The 19,736-nt window shown below is 30.1% G+C and overlaps 1 protein-coding gene across 6 annotated transcripts in view; it reads left to right on the top strand.

Moving 5' to 3' along the window:
- EYA4 (EYA transcriptional coactivator and phosphatase 4) overlaps positions 1-19,736 on the top strand; it is a 296,329-nt gene that overhangs the window by 229,052 nt on the left and 47,541 nt on the right. For 3 of the 6 annotated variants that reach the window (XM_031964240.1, XM_031964239.1, XM_031964241.1), the window contains exons 6-11: positions 2,637-2,703; positions 4,813-4,955; positions 5,101-5,244; positions 6,669-6,748; positions 8,673-8,856; positions 18,650-18,786. In XM_031964240.1, coding sequence (XP_031820100.1) covers positions 2,637-2,703; positions 4,813-4,955; positions 5,101-5,244; positions 6,669-6,748; positions 8,673-8,856; positions 18,650-18,786 — 755 coding nt within the window. The remainder of the gene's footprint in view (positions 1-2,636; positions 2,704-4,812; positions 4,956-5,100; positions 5,245-6,668; positions 6,749-8,672; positions 8,857-18,649; positions 18,787-19,736) is intronic. The other 3 variants (XM_031964244.1, XM_031964242.1, XM_031964243.1) reach the window with 1 other exon arrangement.

Genomic DNA, 19,736 nt, shown 5'->3' with positions numbered 1-19,736 from the left:
TTATTAAATTCATTTTCTAAATATATTAGTCAAGAGACTAGTTTATTCATTTTATTTGATAACAAGAAATGTCATTATTTTTTTTTAAATGAAACAAGAAGACAATGTCCCAGGGTGAAAGGAAGTCTGAAAATGATCATTATTGGTAGAATTATTTGAGTTCATCTTTAACTTATTAGACAACTTATTCGAACTGATTCTTAATTTGATAAATAAACATCCCTATGATAATATTAATCTTAGCACCTTGTATTAGTAACCCTTTTGTTTAAATGAAATAGAACAAAATATGTTTACTTTTTTAAAAGATTATATATAACATTTACCCCCCTAATAAACACTTAAAATGCAAACATAATATTTTTAGTAAAGCAAAAGAAAAATTATTCAGATCTCAAAAATTTGGTGATACTTTGCATATTTTAAATTAGATTATTTATAATTAGGTCTATCTGTCAATTAATGAATAAATATTTATTAATCACTTCCCCTGGCTCCAGATACATTACTAAGTACTGGGGATGTAAAGAAGAAAAAGAAGTAAAGCCAACCTTTGCCCTCAATAAAGTTATATTTTGTTGGGAGAGAGTATGCAGGTAAATTGATAATACAGATACTTATAGAGTAGATAAAAATAATTTTAGAAGAAAAGCATTAGTAAGTGAGGGTTCAGGAAAGAATACTTATAGAAGGTATTGTTTGATCTTAATCTTGATACCATTTTGAAAATGCTTCCATAGGAGTATCTAGATTCATAAATTAAAGGAAAGAAAAGTAAAGTTGATTTTAATTTCAATATATATGTAGGATTGCTGTGATATATGTCAATATATATGTGTATACACACAAAGAGACACATGTACAAACATTACTGATGTCCAACGTGGTTATTGTTGGGTTGGGTTTTTTTTTGTTTGTTTGTTTGTTTGTTTTTTGAGGGAGGGAGCAGATCATTTAGCAGGTATTGTTAAATTTCTATCCATTCATCCTTTGCCACAACTTTGTGATAAAAACCTTATATTTTCCAAAGCTGAGAAAAGCCAATTTTAAAACATATAAATTTCAAGTTTACCAAAGTTTAGCCAAACTGGTTCTGTTTGGTTCATATGTTCATATTTTTGGTCAAAAAATAACAGAAGCATAATTAGAGGAGGACTGAAATTCTCTCATATGGCTCAAATAAACTAGACTTGAATTTTCCATGGCATAATATTATGTGATATTTACTAAGTTCCCACATTATGAAACACACAGCTTTTAGTTCTTAATGAGGCAATTGATTAACCTTAGCCATTTTAAGTGCTTAATAATCTAGAAGAACCTAAAAAAAATGTAATGTTGCTTTTATTTTGAATTGCATAAAAATAACTTATGATTGTTATTTTTGGTAAATTTGTTACTATTAAATCAAAATATCATTAACAAATGTTTATTTTTCAAATCTGACTCAAGAGTTCTTGGAAAGATAGATTTTGTATCATTGCTTTTAAAACTATTTAAAATGTACTTTAAAGATTCAAAACACAAAGGTTAAAAAAATGATCTTAAACCTGTTAAATTCTGTGTGCTTATAAAGTAATAGATCACAAGGGCCCTAATGATACTTGGATATAGAAATATATCATGTTTCATAAAATAGTTAGGAACCTAAACCTATTTGTCACTTAAACAATTCTGAAGGTTTGGTTCTGGTATTATTCTGAACAACTTAGGAAGGATTTACTACTTTGAAGTATAACTATGATTGATTAGACTAAAGTAATTCCAGTGCTACACTGGGTACTACTTTAATCTTTTTGAAAAGTGAATGAACAGCAGATGGCCTAATAAAGACACTCTGTATGTTTGCCCAGTATGGATTTGCTCTGAAGGGATTGGTTCAACACTTTAGTGTACATATATTTGGAATACATCTGTCTTAGTCAAGACAGATGGCTAAAGGAAAGAAAAACTTCCAAACTGTTGGAATTCGTCCAGTTTGGACAGATATAAATAAAATCTGACTGTCATACTTTAAGTTCTTGGAAAATAGGTAGAGATATCATGGTAAATATGGCTATTGCTATGTTGTTAAAAGTTGTACTTTTATTTTTTTAAATGTTACCTTTACTGTCACATTAAAATGTTATAAGTGTGCATGTTACTTAAGAATACTTTTCACTATCCTAAATTATCAATTCCCTATATAATGTATTAAAATGAAAAAAATTAAATTAACTATGACTAAATCAAAATTTGAACATTAAGAGCTTAGAATGTATGAACTTAAATTTTGGGGAGGGAATTGGATGTTGGAAAATATATACACATGAAACTGTTCAGTGCTCCTTCACTTTATATTGAAATCAATATTTGTGGTAAATTACTGTAGGAGAGAAGCTTATTGGGGAGTATGAATGCATGTAGTCAATGTTGGTATTAAAAATTAATATCAAAAGAAATTTTGAATACCATTAATAGTTTAAATACCAAACATGCTAAAATAAATTGAAGTACTAATATTATTTGATTAAAATTATCATGTATCTTAGTGAGATATATTTATGTTGCAATTACTTACATATGTATATATATATATATATATATATGTATATGTATGTATATTTGTATGTATGTATATGTGTATTATCTTACAGTAATAACAAGTAGTGGCTACAGTCCCAGATCAACACATCAGTATTCCCCACAGTTGTATCCCTCCAAGTAAGTGAATTTTTTTTTCTTGAGTGTCAAAGCAAATAACCAGAATTATTTTATGATTTTGCAAATATTTCAATTTATAGCCTACAAGTGACATTGTTTGGTAGGCTAACTAAAGACATTTATCCATTTCTATCTGGGCAATTCTAGATATATACTCTTGTTTTAGAAAAGTTAATGTCTATATTGTCCTAAGAAAAGTAACAAACTCTGGTATATATGGTTTTTACCAAAACAAATTTAACATCAGCTGACTATATTTAATTAAATTTAAAAAGTAATGTTTAAATAGGTATAAACATCTCTAAAGTTACAGGTTCAAACTTCACTGTTTGAGTTATGAACATTTAGGTGAATAGTTCAATTTTAAAAATGATTATTGGACTGTAACATTGTGTCAGATTTTGTTATATTTCATTCTCTGAAGACAATTTGTATTAATTTCAAGGGTTCTATAATTATTTTGTCAAACTTATCCAGGTATTTCCATGTATACTGAGTTTTAACACTATTTAAAAGATAAATCTAGATTTGTCTGGTAACAATTCTATGTTCCCAAGCTTTGTGTTTTAAATACACATGCATACACACAAAATATATCAGTACAAATTCTTCACTAAGACTTTTCTAAGGAAGCAATAATACACTAAATAAAAGTTGTCATTTTCTTTAGGTAGGAAGGATTATATAATCAAATAGAGTCATTGCCTTAAGGGAAGCAGAATAAATTGTAATATAATTCTTTCCCTTTTCTTTTGTCTCACACTTCAAGTATTCAGTTGCATGTGTACCTAGGGAATGGAAAAGTTAGGAGAAACAGACTTTGGAGTTATGCATAGCTGAAGATAGAGACATGTGATTTCATTCCATACAATTTTTTGACAAGCCCTTATTTGAGGCAATTTATCATAATGAAAGATTAATATTACTTTTTCTCATTTAAGAATATGAAATTTTAATATATTACCCTATAGAGAATCGTATATACTATGCGTATATTATCTATGTGAAGTTGCAACATTAATCCTAATGATTGTTTTAAAGAAAACTGAAGCAGTCACACTACTACAATATTTTTATTCTAATGACTTTTTAAGAATTTATAAAACAATTCTAACCCCAAACCAAGGTATTTATTTTTATATTACAGGGTGAATAATATGCTCATTAAAATTTACACAGTTGTTGTTTTAGACTTTTAGGTTAATTTTTTGATCTGTGAACATAATTATAGTTATTATCCTAATAATGGAAAGCATTTAAGATATTACATTATGTTATCATAATCATATCACTCCATCTGTACATCAGCTTTCTGTTCCAGGTAAATGATATACCACACACATATTTAATATGAAGAATTAAACTGTTGCCAATCCTGTTTACAATTTCTAAATATATACTATGAAACTTAAGCCAGACAGAACTAAGTATTTTAACATTCTAAATACATATTTACATATGCACATATATATAAAATATAGGTGTATGTATATAAATATATATGTATATATGTAAATAAATATATATTATAGATGATAGATAATCTTAAAACTGGAAGGATGCTTAGAAATCACCAAATCACCACTCCATTTTTCAGATGAGTAAGTTGAGGACTAGGGAGGATCGAGGACTTTACAAAGATCACAATGCTCATTTGTGACAGAGCCAGGACTAGAATTTAGTTCTCTCGACTCCTAGTCAAGCGCTATTTCCATTGTACCATGAAATATGCAATTAAATTATGGATTATTGTTGTTCAGTTCTTTCAGTAGTGTCTAACTTTTTGTGAGCCCATTTGGGTTTTCTTGGCAAAGATACTGGACTGGTCTGCTATTTCCTTCTCCATCGTATTTTATAGATGAATTGAGGCAAATGAGGCTAAGTGACTTGACAGATTCATGTAGCCAGTAAGTGTCTGAGGCAGATTTGAATTCAGATCTTCCTAACTCCAAGCCAGTGCTATTCACAATACCATCTAATTGCCCAAACTATGGGTAGGGAGAGATTGCCATTTGAATTTTAAAGGTTTTATTATTTAAAAGTTGATAAGCTGTTATAATTAATATACAGTCTTTGTTGCCACAGTAATACTATTTTTCTGATATTTAGGCCCTATCCACACATTCTTTCTACACCAGCAGCTCAAACAATGTCTGCCTATGCCGGGCAGACTCAGTATTCAGGAATGCAGCAGCCAGCAGTGTACACAGCCTACTCACAGACAGGACAACCTTACAGCTTACCCACTTACGGTATTTTGCATCTTATTTCTGTTATTTCATTATAAATGGAAAACTCTGCTAGTTGATACTTTGGCTGTTTTTTTTATACCATCTACAATAGAGGGTTTCAATAAGTTAATCATTAAATTGTTTTGAATATTAATTGCTCATCCAGATTTAGGTGTGATGTTACCAGGCATCAAGACAGAAAGTGGACTTTCACAAACCCAGTCACCACTACAGACGGGGTGCCTCAGTTACAGTCCAGGGTTTTCTACCCCCCAACCAGGCCAAACACCCTATTCTTACCAAATGCCAGGTAAGTAACTATTTGCTGAATACAGCAGAAGATGACTTCGTAGACTACATACTAGAAATAAATTCTAAAATAGAAGAAAAATTTCTATGGTATTTATAAAAGGTCATCTCATAAGACAAGTAATAGAAATAGGAATAAAAGCTTTAAATATATTATGCAAACTGACCTTTTCTAAAGTTAAAAAAAAACAAGTTAAAATTACATGACATCACTCTGAGCCCATGTTTAGACAAATGTTCTCTGAATTAGTGATGACAAAATTATTCATTCAATCAACACTTTCATTGTCCACTGTAACTCTCTAAAATATTTGTAATAGAAATCAATTTTTTTTACTATTTTCTAAGTCTCAAATTTGCTAAGCAAACTCTCCTTTGTTTGCTTCAAAATTCAATTAACAATTTTGAGCAGATTTTTACAGTATTAAGTAAATATAAATATATAGTTTATTTTTTCTTGAATGTAATACCTAAAAAGTAAGATTTTCATTTTTTTCTGTTTTCACAAACATTCAACTGTCTAATTTTATAAACATCATTTGATTTTTATTTTGATGTCTATAATTTCAGATGTTTTTCTTTTTTAAGGAAGGTCAATTCTAATTATTATATGGTAATTGCAAAAAAACATGTGATAGAGTGAAAATACTATTTCAAAAGAATTATTTTTATTTACTTCAATGTTAGTTTTGCATTTTAAGTCATGTTTTAAAAAGCTACCTTTTTTCACTGATTTCTCTTTTCAATACTCAATTAAACAATAAGTTAATTAAGCTGTAAAATGTCAAGTTGATTTGCCTAAAATGAATTGTTTTAAGTCTGTTTCTTTTCTATCTTCCTCTCCCCTCCATTTCTTCTTTCACCTTCTTTCTGTTTCTATCTCTTGCCTTCTTTTTGTTTCTATCTCTTTCTCAACTCTAAGTTTGTTGCCATTTTTAGTTCCACACTTCCTGGTAGACCAGAACCACAGAAACAAATAATTGGATGAAGAATGCATATTTGGTGTTTTTAATCAAAATGAATATAACATGCACATATACTTTCTTATAGAGACAGCTTTTATGGTTTATCATAAACAATCTCAATTTGAGTCAGTGGCATGGAACTTAAAGTATTTTAGGTTCTATGAACTTTTTAACCTTATAGGAATTTTTTGATTGATTACATAGTAAAATTCCCAAATGTTCATTTTTATAAATATTAATTCTATACAGAATAGTTGATATAATAAAATCATGATTTAAAATATTTTCTTTAAATTTGCATATAGAAAAAACACATCAAAGTTGCAAGTATTTGCTTTTTGTATAATAGATTAAAATAATATTGATATTTAACTAAAGTTTGTATAGTTTTTTAAAGTGAAATATTTTTATAAACACTGTAAGAAATAACTTTAAAACATATTCTGTTCTTCACCCCTAGGTTCTAGTTTTACACCATCATCTACTATTTATGCAAATAATTCTGTTTCCAATTCAGCGAATTTCAGTAGCTCACAGCAGGTATGAATTAAAGCAAAACTTTTAATATTGCAGGTTTAATGAAAAATTTTCACTCAAGTTATAAAATTGCTGCATGTTAATATTTAATTTGCATTTTTGCAAATGAGTTTTCAATACAATAAAATTCTGTTATTTGAAATCCTGATGAATGATTTTGTTCTCAGTTACAAAATTTCTCATAGATATCCAAGGATTGCTATTATCAAGACTCCAAAATAGTTATTTTATTCTTGTTAATTCAATTTTCCCAAAAAATATATTACACAGTTTTTTTTACATCTTAAATAGTGAATACTGGCCACAATATAGGTTTTTTATATTCCAGAGTTATTATCAATATCATTTATTGTGCTAGATCATGACATGATACCATTAGAACATACTGAGTTGTAGAAGACTTGTTTGTCTAGACATTAAAGAATTCTAGAGTTTTGTAACTTTTTTTGAATCCCAGTAGTTTCTTGTAATACATTAATCCCTTATACATGATTTTAGTGCTTGAAGGAATCTTAAATATCTTCTAGTCAAATATCCTTATTTCATAAATATGGGCATTGAATCCTGAGCATTTCAATGACTAAGGCCATATGAGTAAGAACTTACTCTGGCTCCCAAATTAGCACTTTCTTCCATACTCTCCTCCTATGCTGGTAGGCTGTTAACTCTTAGTTATTAGTGGAGTTTGGATGTATGCCTTTAGCACTCATTCTAATTTGTTGCTACTTGTCTGCCATGGACTCAGAAAAAAAAATTCAATTATATTAGAATTTGGATAAATCTAGAGTTGATAAGCTCAAAATGAGGGCCTAAAGAACCTCTTTGTAAGAAACCTGAGGGATATTTTTTTGGTAAATATAGGGAATTATTGATATCCATTTTGTTTCTATAATGGTATTTTTGAATGATTGATTGATTTCTGGTTCCCAGTTATATTTCTAGTCATAGAAGTTGTTTAAAAAAAAACAGAATTTTGAATAACTAATATTACCATATACTAGATTGGTAAAAACATATAATTTCATTAACATTGTTACTAGTTTCCATTAGGATTTAACTCACTCTAGATTCAATAAAATATTTTCAAGAGTTGCTATAATTTAACATTTTACCACCACTATGACATCTTGATGAGTATCTCCAAATTTGATGGGCTAATACTCAGATGTAGCTATCTCACACCAGTACTCAAAGGTTTTATTTATTGCATTTTATTCCATCTTGATTCAAAAGCACACAAACAAATTGCTAATAATTATCTAAAATGTCTCTGTGGAAAATGAGAAAAAAAAAGTCACATTCTTTGTATGGATGAGGATCTCAGGTATTAGTGGATGAATTTGCAGACCCTCAAGACTTTTTAAACTCTTCTCTTTTTTCATTTTTTCCCCAAGGGCTATTCAAATCATTGCTTAGAATGATTAAGCATCTTTGAGTGTGCAAGATAACCACCAAAAATATCTTTACTTCACCAGGGTTAATTTGAAATATAACAATGTAGAATAATAGTATATATTTAAATAGTACTTTATAGCTAGCAAAGCACATTTCTCTATCATAACCTTGTTAAGTAGATTTTATAAACACTGACATCTCTATTTACACATAAGCAAACTGAAGTCCAGAAAGATTAAATAATTTGCCCATGATTACTCAAGTAATTATTTATAGAATTGGAACTTAAAATGTAAGTCCCCTTGCTAGACATCCAATGTTCTTTACATTCTACCTTCCTGTTCCTCTGAATTCTATAGGGTTCAAACAATTTTATTTAATTTCTTAGAATAAATATACTATTATAGTGGTATCTGTGAAAAAGAAAAGAGTCAGAAGAAAGCCTTCAGCAGGAGTTTCATCTATGAAAAATTTCTAGAAGAGCATGGACAGGCACTTCCCAGATGTTAATGTATTTCAATTATTGTTTCAGGATTATCCATCCTATACAGCCTTTGGCCAAAACCAATATGCACAGTATTATTCAGCATCAACATATGGAGCATATATGACTTCAAATAATACAGCTGATGGCACATCTTCATCGTCATCAACCTATCAGTTGCAGGAATCTCTTCCTGGACTGACCAGTCAACCAGGTACAGATATCCATTCAGGTGAAATACTTTCAGATATTTTGTTGTATATACTAAAATGTGGGAAACATTTCAAAATGGTGATGGAGATCATTCAGATAGTTACCATGGTTTTGACCTATACCAATCATAGGGTTAGATGTCATACTTTAGATATTATGAGAACTTTTCATTTTGTTGAGCAATATATCTTTCTATAAAAAAACCTGTAAGATACTTGTAAGCTTAATCTACATTATTAACATTTTCTCCATTACTATCTTAAATTTAGCAATTAACCAAAGATGTATGTGTGTGTGTGTATATATATATATATCAAGTCCTAATTTGTACCATTTTTCCAGTTTCCAAAGAATTGAATGCTCCTACTAAAAAATTAATTACTGACTCTTTTGAATCCGTATAAGTGTAGCTTCAGCACATTTCTGGTTGGAGAAGAGGTGGGAAAATGAATAATATATATATGAATATAAGAAATTATTCTAGATAAACTCTGATATCTGATAGGATTTTCTACTCACTAACTTTGTAATTATAAAATAAATCTTTTCTTAATTTCCATATTAAGAATAAGTATTGAAACATGAATGGTTGAGCAGAAAGGAGGATATAGGAATAAATGCAAACTGCCACTCCTGAGTTCAAAAGATTGCTTCACAAGTACAGAATGGATAAAACATAATGGCTAAATAACAGTTTCTGAAGAAGAAAAAAAGATCTGGGATTTTTTTTTGAACCATAATCTCAATATAACTTAATAATGTAACATGCCAGCCAAAAAACCTAATGCTATATTAAGCTGCATTAAGAGAGGCATTATATCCAGAAGAGAGAAAATGGTTATCACCCTATCTTCCACTCTAGTCAGACCAGATCTGAAATACTGTGTCCATTTATAGTCAGTATACAATAAGAACATAGGCTGAAGAATGTTCAAAAGAGAGTGGTCAGATAAGAAATGCTACATAGGGATTAATTGATGGAATTGAAGATAAGAAAATTTATTGAGAACATAAGATTAGAATTATTTCACTTGACTTTATAGGAATAACAAATGTTATTTAGTAATGGGTAGAAGACTCCAGGTGAATTAAAAAAAAAAAAAAACAAATAAACAACAACAAAAAAAAAAACACTTTCAAACCGCTGTTATTCAGTTGTTCAATTGTGTCCATGGAACCCAGAACATCAATAGGATAAGCAAACTTTAGATCCTTAAAAAGAAGAATTAAATACAAGACTAACAATGTGTGTTTAAGTTTCCATCAATGGAAAACACACACACACACACACACACACACACACACACACACAATTTCTGTTTGCTTACAAAGCTCTTTAATATATGTAAAATGCTTTTTAAAACTTAATATATTAATGTCATTAATGTGATTATTATGATCATTATTATTATTACTATTACTGGGGAAGATGGATCTGATAGTAGAAATTTTTCCCCTTAAATTATAGTGTAATTCATATATTGTCTTTAAGATATAATTTAACATGTTTAACATGTATGAGACTGCCTGCCATCTAGGGGAGGGGGTGGAGGGAAGGAAGGGAAAAGTTGGAACAGAAGTGATTGCAAGGGTCAATGTTGAAAAATTATCCATGCATATGTTCTGTCAATAAAAAGCTAAAATAAATAAATAAATAGATTGTAGGGTGATTACAAAAATTTTGTTGTCCTGATATACTTTTAAAGGTAAGATTCTATTAAAAAAAGAGTAATTGATCTTTAGGTTGAACATTTGGTTCATATTAATCAACAAAGGCAAACATTCCAGTGTTTTGAATACATATTTATATATGCATATATAATGCATATATACACATACACATATATACTTGAAAAATATATGTATATATAAATATCTATGAATAAACATTAATACATTTATTCATATATGTATAAATGCATAAATATGTTAATCTTTAATTTAATGTTATAGAGCTGAGCTTCATGAGAATTTTGGTAGAAAATTTATTTGCCTGGAAATTTAAAAAATAATCTTTTGGGGTTATCATTGTTTATTGATGCTGAGTAGGATGGTCAAAATGCTTTTGAAAGTTAGAGATTCATTACTCATTATCATTTTTAAATAAAGTTAAACTATGTATAAATAATATTTATCTCATTAGTAATCATTTTTTTAAAATTCTCTTTTCTTTGAGAAACTGATTTTATTCAATTAAAGTCACTTTAAGTTTGATTTTATTTAATGAACTAATGCTATGTCAAAAATTAACCAAATTTTCCACCATGATTTTTTTTTGGTGACAATTTGGAATTTGGTGCATAGAGTTGAGGGAAACCAAAATGCTTCCCCTTTAATACAAGTAGAAAAAGAGATTGCATTTTCATTTGTTTAAAAAAAATCTATTAGTGACTTTTGCCATCTTTAAAATAGAAACATACCTTGTGTTCAATAAAAGACAGATGCTCGTTCTGATGTCAAGATTATCCTAATGAAATAAAAGTCATATATAAATACCCAGAATGTACAAGGTGCACTTATTAGTTACAATACTGATTAAAGGATAATTATGCAATCATGTGTTGTGTTGGTTTAAGAATAAGCCTAGGGCAATTGGTAATGACTAATAGTAGATGGAAACTGTAAATAGCATTCAGTTATGTACTTTAGCTATTAAGCAGGTTTATGAAAGATTTAAGGATATTGGACTGCAGTAATTAAGAACAGACCTTTTAAATTCATTATCTTTATAAGGATTTTTGACTGCCATTAACGTGAAATTTATCTTCTAGATATTTCAGATTTGCGATTATATTTTTAAGATGAAGATTAAAATGTTAAGAAAAACTAGAGAGTGTTTTACTACATTCCATTGTGTTGAATGTAGTTTTAAACTCTTTAAAATTAGGCACAATTAGTAATTTGAAAAACCTTTGTTTTTACCTGAGGACCTAAATCCACTTTATAGTACATTAGCTAATTATGCTTCTTAAATGTGCCAAGATAAGTAAGAGATACAATGGATCACTTCATTCTTTGTTGAATTGAAGCCCAGTCTCTTGAAGAGGAACACAGTAATTGTTAAAGAGCCCCATGGTATCTTATTTTAAGACTATAATAAGGGAAGAATGCTAATTATTACTAATATATATGATAGTTTTGATAGAATGGACCTCATTAATATCTCTGTTGATGAAGATGATCATTCTAAAAGCCAAAGCAATTTTAATTTCCCCCACAATGTATGTAAATGTGTCTTGTAATTATTTGAGTTGGAATTTGGCACAGGTATTGGAATGAACAACTTCCAACTTTTTTGATTGAAAAAAAAAAGTATCACCAAGTATTTAATGACTGGTTGAGTTAAAATTCTAGTCTTTACTCTTTTATCTAAAGACACAACAGAACTTCCACAAAGTCCAGAGTCAGTATAATTCCATTTGGATCAGCTGCCATAAAAGATGATCTATACTATATGCCCATTCTAGGTTAGGCTTGCCAACTTCTATGGTAATTTTGGGTCTCATTGTCATAAAAATTGGACAAAACTTCAATTTGTTTGGGTTATCATTTCAAAGAAAAAATAATAATAAGGAGACATCTCCTTTTTGATATGATAGATCTTCTAGTTAGTTTTGTCTGCCAATATGATAGTCATAAGACACCAGACTTCTGGCTCATTGAGATTCTACTCACCATTTAGAATCAGCAAATATTGAGCCATCAGTAAATATTGAAGGCTTTGCTACTGCTCAGGCACTGGTTCTTCAGCACCTGATATACGATATTCTTGACTTCACAATTTTGGTTTGGAATAGATTATATCTTCAGTTGATTCCTGAGTCAGGAAATTTCAAATAATCGATTGAACCTCTTTTACTGTAGTGATCAGCTTACATACCTCCAGAAATGACTATCTACATCTGCCTCATAGTAATGTTCTTGGAAAAAGACTATAATGATATTAGGGATATTGAAAGCATTAGATTAGAAAGATCACATTGAATGATCTTAAGAAATTTTACCTCAAGGTTATTTTGAACCAAACCATTTAACTTGTAGCATTTAATTTGAATGAATATTTGTATTGAAAAGCAGCATTTGCTTTATAGTGTGCAATAATTTTGTAAAAGTCAGCATAATAAGGGATCCTAATCTAACAGCATAATAGTGAAAAGAGGACCAAGCTAAGAAAGATCTGGATACAAATGCAGCTGATCATGTAGACTCATGGATAAATGCCTTCATTTCTCAATGCAATGATGTAAACAACTGATCACAAAGACAACATGATTTCTAGACTAGTTACTGAATTCTATTAGTAAATGTTACTATTCTAGTTCTTCATATGTCAAATCATACATCTTTCTCATGACAACTTATCTCCATGACAACAAAGAAATAGGCAGATATATTGGTGATCAGTAATTCATGAAAAATCGAAAAAAGAAAAGACTTTTAGATTAACTTTTCTTCTTTGATGTAAATCTCTGCAAATTGGGAACTGAAACTTATTTGTAATTTAAAGTCTTAGAATGTTGCCTGTGGCACTGTGGAGTTAAGTAATTTCCCTATAGTTACACGAGAAAGGTGAACATCTGCCTTCAGTAGGACTTAAATGAGGGTCATCTTTTCTCTTAAATTCATCTATCCACTATGATGCATTGCTTTTGTTTTCTTAAATGAACAATTTAAAAAGGAAAAATGCTATGTACTAGGGCATTTAAGGTATATTTAATTTATTGGTCATTTTTGTGCTGGCATGTAAACAAAAAACTTTTCAACTAAAAGCTAGTGTATACATAGTTTGCACATTGTCTTCCCCATTAGACCTGAGCCTTTCAAGGACAGTGATTATCTTTTGCTTTTATTTCTATGCTCAATGACTGACAAATGTTTTTTGTTCAGTTGTTTTTTCAAATATGTCCATGATCCAGTTTGGAGATTTCCTAGCAAAGATACTGGAGTGGTTTGCCATTTCCTTCTCCAGCTCATTTTACAGATGAGGAAACTGAGGCAAATAGTATTAAATAACTTTACTCAGGATCATATAACTAGTACATATCTGAGATCAGATTTGAACTCAGAAAGATGATTCTGCCTGACTCCAGATTCAGCAATCCATCCATTGTACCTCTTACCTGCCCTGAGACATAGTAAGCACATAATAAATGTTTATTGACTAGATGAATAGTGGCTATGATAGATCCTTCATAAGTATTATTAAATACTTAATATGCCAGGAACTATGCTATGTCATTGGGAATAAAAATACAAAAGTGAAAAAACCCCAGCTCTCAGGGCACTTACATTCATTGTCATACAAAAGTGAAAAAACCCCTGCTCTCAGGGAGCTTATATTCATTGTCATACCTTTAATATGATTTCATGTCATTGGCTCTGAATGTCAAGTAGTGTTTTTAAAAAATGATTTTATTAGTTTATATGATACTATCATAATATTCAGAATGTTTGCTCCTGAAAAAAATTGTTAATACAGTCAGGCAATATGTTAAAAATAATTTTTTTTCTAACCATATGAATACAGAAGGAGATTTTTTTCTGTTTGTTTTGTTTTCTGGTGTTTTTTTTTAACAAATGTCCCATAAAAACCATGAACTTTCAAAATATTTTCAACTACAGAACTTCATAATCTTTGCATATATTTTGTAAAGATACAGGAGAAGGTAAATGATGATTTCTCATTATAACAGTGTTTAGGTAGAAGTTGGAAAAAACTTAATTGTTACCAGAAACTGTTTTCTCAATATTATTCTTTTAAAAATTTTCTTCAATTGACTATATTTACATTTGTCAAATGAGATTTCCTACTAACAAAGTACTTGGTAAAGAGAATCTTGGGGGGGAGAGGGAATGGTCAAAGGGATTAAGTTAAGCTACCAGTATGACTGGAGTATATAGTTCTTGGACTTGAGAGCTAATTATTCCAAAATTACAACAGTTCATAGTTTGGAAAAGCAGATAAGCTGAGAGAGTTTATGCAAGATTTAAGAGTAATATAAAAGGATATGGATAAATGGATATCTCAGTTTAAAAGGAATTATAAGATAATGATAAACAATATAATAACATAATAATAACAAATATCACTTAGGGTACCCCCCAAAAAAAGAATACATAGATCTATATCATTTTTGGTAGACTAACAAACTGACCTCTCTTTTTTAGCTATTTCAGCCAAGAGTTGTATTTTAGTTTTGTTTTGTTTTTTTAAGAAAAAGAAAATGGATAAGAAAAAATGAAAATGTAGCTTTCACTTAACTGTATCTGTAAGAAACTGGACTATTGGTGCCATGAGACCATAACCAAGACACTTTACTAGGAAACAGAAATCCAGTTAAAATCCAACTGTCAGAATAATGTGACATGATGATTTAACATCACATCACAAATCAGTTGGTCAGATTAGTCAATCAATCAAATGACAGGACCATCAGGACAAGGGACACTGATTAATTGTAACTTTTAACTGGAAGGAAAGGACTGGGGCTGAAAATAAGTGTTATATCATAAATTTAAAACTGGAAGGGACCATTAAGATCATGTAGTTCAATCACCTCATTTTTATGCATTAAAAAAAAACAAGGCCCAATAACATTAAATGACTTGCCAACATCAAATAGGCAGTAAGTGAAAAATTTTGGGATCAGACTCACAACCACTGACTCCAAACACAGCATTCTGTACAATCCACCAATTTTGACAGTTTTTTTTTTTAACAATTTCTATACTCATTTTCCTTATCCATAAAATGAAAGGTCACATTAGATGACCCCTAAGATCTCTTCTCAGCTTTACCTTTGTGTGATTCTATGACTGTAAATGTCATATTACTTTTCTAGGACTTAGTTTCTTCATCTTTAAAATGAAGAATTTGCAGTAAATAATCTGTAAGGATTCTTGCTGTTCTAAATTGTATTGTAAACATGGGTCTCATACTCAGATCCTCTTAATTCAGATTTATTGTTTGAATAAATTATGGCACTCACTAGTTGCTGAATATTTAACAAAGGAGGAGGTTAACTTCACACTAGCATATCAAGAATATGCACAAAGGGCACAGTGGCACTGAGCTCCTTTTATCTCCATTTGAAAATGTGTCTAGTCAGTGGTTCATGAGGATATGGAGACTCTTTATTCTCTGATACTAAATCTGAGAGGCCAAAGTACAAAAAGCTGGGCCCTTTTATGCCTTTTAGGGAACTCAAGGCCTTCAGGAAGACTGAGACTGAAAAAATGTGAGTTCATCCTATTATATAGTGATTATGTTTTTCTAAGACTTAGAATCTATGTGATAAATGTAGAAACTTTAGTTGACATAACACTTATGAAGGAAACATAGATGAATAATGGAGATTTGCCAAAAAACAAAGGCAGTTTGCCCTTTCTTTTCAGTGCCATTAAATTGAAAAACTTGGTGTTTTTCACTATGTACAGCCGTAAATGCTTTATTGTGTGTGCTTCTATTTTCTTCTGTGTAAAGTCCTCCTTTCTCTGCATATGCTTCTATAATTTTCTTCCTTCTATAGCCCTCCACTGACATGGAGTCCTCCATCAATAACTGTTCTTTTATTTCATTAAGGTGTACTAATGAAGAGTCACAAATTTATATTTGTGTTATAGAATAAAAATATAAAGAAAAACCATCTTTGGTGAAGAAAACAATTAACCATTCACAGTTAATTGCAAACCTTCTAATGACTGTTTATATGCTCTTCTAAAAGTAGGATGTACACATATTAACCAAGTATTCCTGATATGTATCAACATTGAGGTCCATATAAAGCCACTTTTTGAAAAAGGAATTTTTGTCCAAATTGAAGGTGACTAAAATGTTTCTAGGTAAAATATCTTATTATTTCATATTATACTGTTTCCATCATTTTAGAACTTTACTTCTAAGTAACATAAAAGTTTGTCTTCTGTATTGACATTTTTTTTAAAATTTTGTCCTCTCTAAATATATCTTTGTTATACTGTCCCTCACACCTAAAATGCTAATATCCTCACTTCTACTACAAGAAACCCTGGTTCCCTTTAAGATTCAGCTCAATTGTTTCCTCTTATAAGAGGCTTTTCCTCATTTCTCCAGGCTTAATTCCTGTCTATCCCCTTTCCCTCAATTACTTTGTATTTATTTTGAATTTATTGTATGTTATCTGCACCAAGCTATTTCCCTTGTTTATCCTAATCTGCTCGATTATTGCTGTTGTTCAGTTGTTTCAGCTGTGTCCCACCCTTGGTGAGGTTTTCTTGTCAGATACTGGAGTGTTTTGCCATTTCTTTCTCTTGATCATTTTAGAGATGAGAAACTGAGGTAAAAGTTTGCCCAGGGTCACACAGCTAGTATCAAAGGTCAGATTTGAATTCAGGAAGATGAGTTTTCCTAATTTTAATCCCAGTGCTGAATCCATTGCACTACCCAGCTTCCCAAAACTTTTTAAAGCAAAGGTTATTTCATTTTTTCCTCTATATCACCAGCATTTAGCACAATGATTATCATATAGTTGCAACATAATAAATGAGTGATGAATTATCTACCTCGGCAATCCCTTCTGCTACATTGGTAAATAAAGTATAATGAGTATAGTGACATTCAGAGGAAGAAAAAAGAAGTCAAGTTGGAATACTTCAGGTCATAAAAAATACATGATCATACATAGAACCATGGGTATGTTATTATTCAAAAAACTTTTGCTAAAAAATTCCATTTATTTCTTATCAGAACAGATTTTCTCCTCTGCTAGCTTTCATTTCATAAAATTCAAAGTAAAAGTAAATGTAGGAAATATTTTTGACAGCATTTAATGGAATCATAACGGTTGCAATAACTGATTCTGTTCCAGAAATGTTTGTGGCTCACAGAAATATTTTGGCTAAAAATTATATGGTTGATGCATAAGGATGCTCCCTTATTAAGTGTGTTGAAGAAAATAAAATGACATTGATGGCCTGTTTACTTGTCTCAACAATTTTCAAAAGAATTTGAGAATTTCTGCTATCCCTTGTGATTCAGCTTTCAGAGCTGGAATGTCTCCACATTTACAAGGCCTAAAAGATGTAAGGCTTAAAGGAAATCAGGCAGTAGGCCTAAAATACATTTGATATCGTGGGCTACAGTCCTTCTGTCTATTAGATTGTGTGAGGTTTACATAGGAATCTGTATTTGTGAGAAAACTAGGAATATATTTTGCAGCATGAAATCACATGTGAATGTACCAAGACAGAGTAAATGTATTATGAGAGACAGGGCAGTAAACTAAAAACAGTGCAGATTCTTCTGCAGAAGTAAGAATATAGTGTTAACCAAAGCATTTTACTTTATGGTAGAATATGTTTAAATTAGATTTTAGATTTATTAAAATACTTTTCTCACTTGCTCCATCTCATCTATTTTGAGATAATTGTGTTATTTTTGTTGTGACCAACATAGAACCATGACACTAAAGCAATGATAAAAAAAAATACTATAGTGTTATTAGTAAGTCATAATGGATAACATCATTCGGTTATATTTTCTGTTTGTATTGCCCTATTAATTGTGTGAGGGACTTTGTGATTTATTATGTTGTTAAATACCATTTTAACACCAAGGCTCTGCCCATTCTTTGTTGCATTGAAATTTTGTTGCATTACATATTGAGTGAAAGAAGAAAACTATTGGTTAAGGTTTGTGAATCTTTTTGTTATTTGGATATTGATTCCTATTAAAGAGTGATTTGTTAATATGAACAATAATCTATATCATTTCTGATGTCTTATCCCTATTTGCAAATGAAGCACTACTTTGACATGAATGTTTATATTTTCAGGAGATTTTGATACAGTGCAAAGCCCTTCCACACCCATCAAAGACCTGGATGAAAGAACATGTAGGAGTTCTGGGTCAAAGTCCCGAGGAAGAGGCCGGAAGAATAATCCATCACCTCCACCAGATAGTGACTTGGAGGTATGCCCTTTTCTAATTGATGAATGGTAAAAAATAAAAAAATAAAAAAAATAAATAAAAAAAAACTTTTCTTCTGCTGAAAAAATAGAATCTGCCTTCTGTAAAACTACAGACATGATTTCAAATTAAATGGCTGAAAAAGTTCTTGCCAAAAACCTTATGTATAATTGTTTATCTATTTTTGTTTTTTTTTCTTTTGTTTTTTTATTTAATAGCCTTTTATTTACAGGATATATGCATGGGTAACTTTACAGCATTAACAATTGCCAAACCTCTTGTTCCAATTTTTCACCTCTTACCCCCTACCCCCTCCCCTAGATGTCAGGATGACCAGTAGATGTTAAATATATAAAAATATAAATTTGTTTATCTATTTTGTAGCAGGCACAATTTAGGGCTTTCTTGTTTATAAATGAACAAAAACAAAACTGAAATAATTTGAAAATGATATTACTTTGCAATTTCTAGGCCCGAGAAAAATTTTCTCCAGTGTGACACAAACAAGAGAGGCTAAAACAGAAGAATGTTGATCATTTTTCTGATTATCACATTTGATGCTATGAAATCTTAAAAGGCTTTGTTGTCAATACTTTGACGTAAATTCAACCCACATGTCAAGAAAAATACATCTTCCAAAAACACATTTGTGAAATAGCATAGCTTTAAATGAATCTCTATATAGTTTGATATGTAAAGACTTTGAATCATCTCTGTGCTTTATTTAAAAATGAAGTTAACTTAGAAGAGAGGCAACATGATATAGAAAAGCACTGTTATTTGAAGTTAGAAGGCTTGTATTTCCATCTAGTCATCAGTTTCTTCCACTGTAAAATGTGAATTTTGTACTAGATTATCTCTAAAGTCTTTTTCCAACTCTAAGTTCCTTGAAAGCTTCAGATGCAACTTTTATTAGGAAGCACTGAGATGAAGCATTATTAATGCTAAAACTT

The sequence above is a fragment of the Sarcophilus harrisii genome, chromosome 4, assembly GCF_902635505.1.
Source record: "Sarcophilus harrisii chromosome 4, mSarHar1.11, whole genome shotgun sequence".
NCBI lineage: Eukaryota > Metazoa > Chordata > Mammalia > Dasyuromorphia > Dasyuridae > Sarcophilus > Sarcophilus harrisii.
The sequence above is the reverse complement of the archived record's forward strand: the minus strand, read 5'-3'. Positions and strand labels throughout refer to the sequence as shown.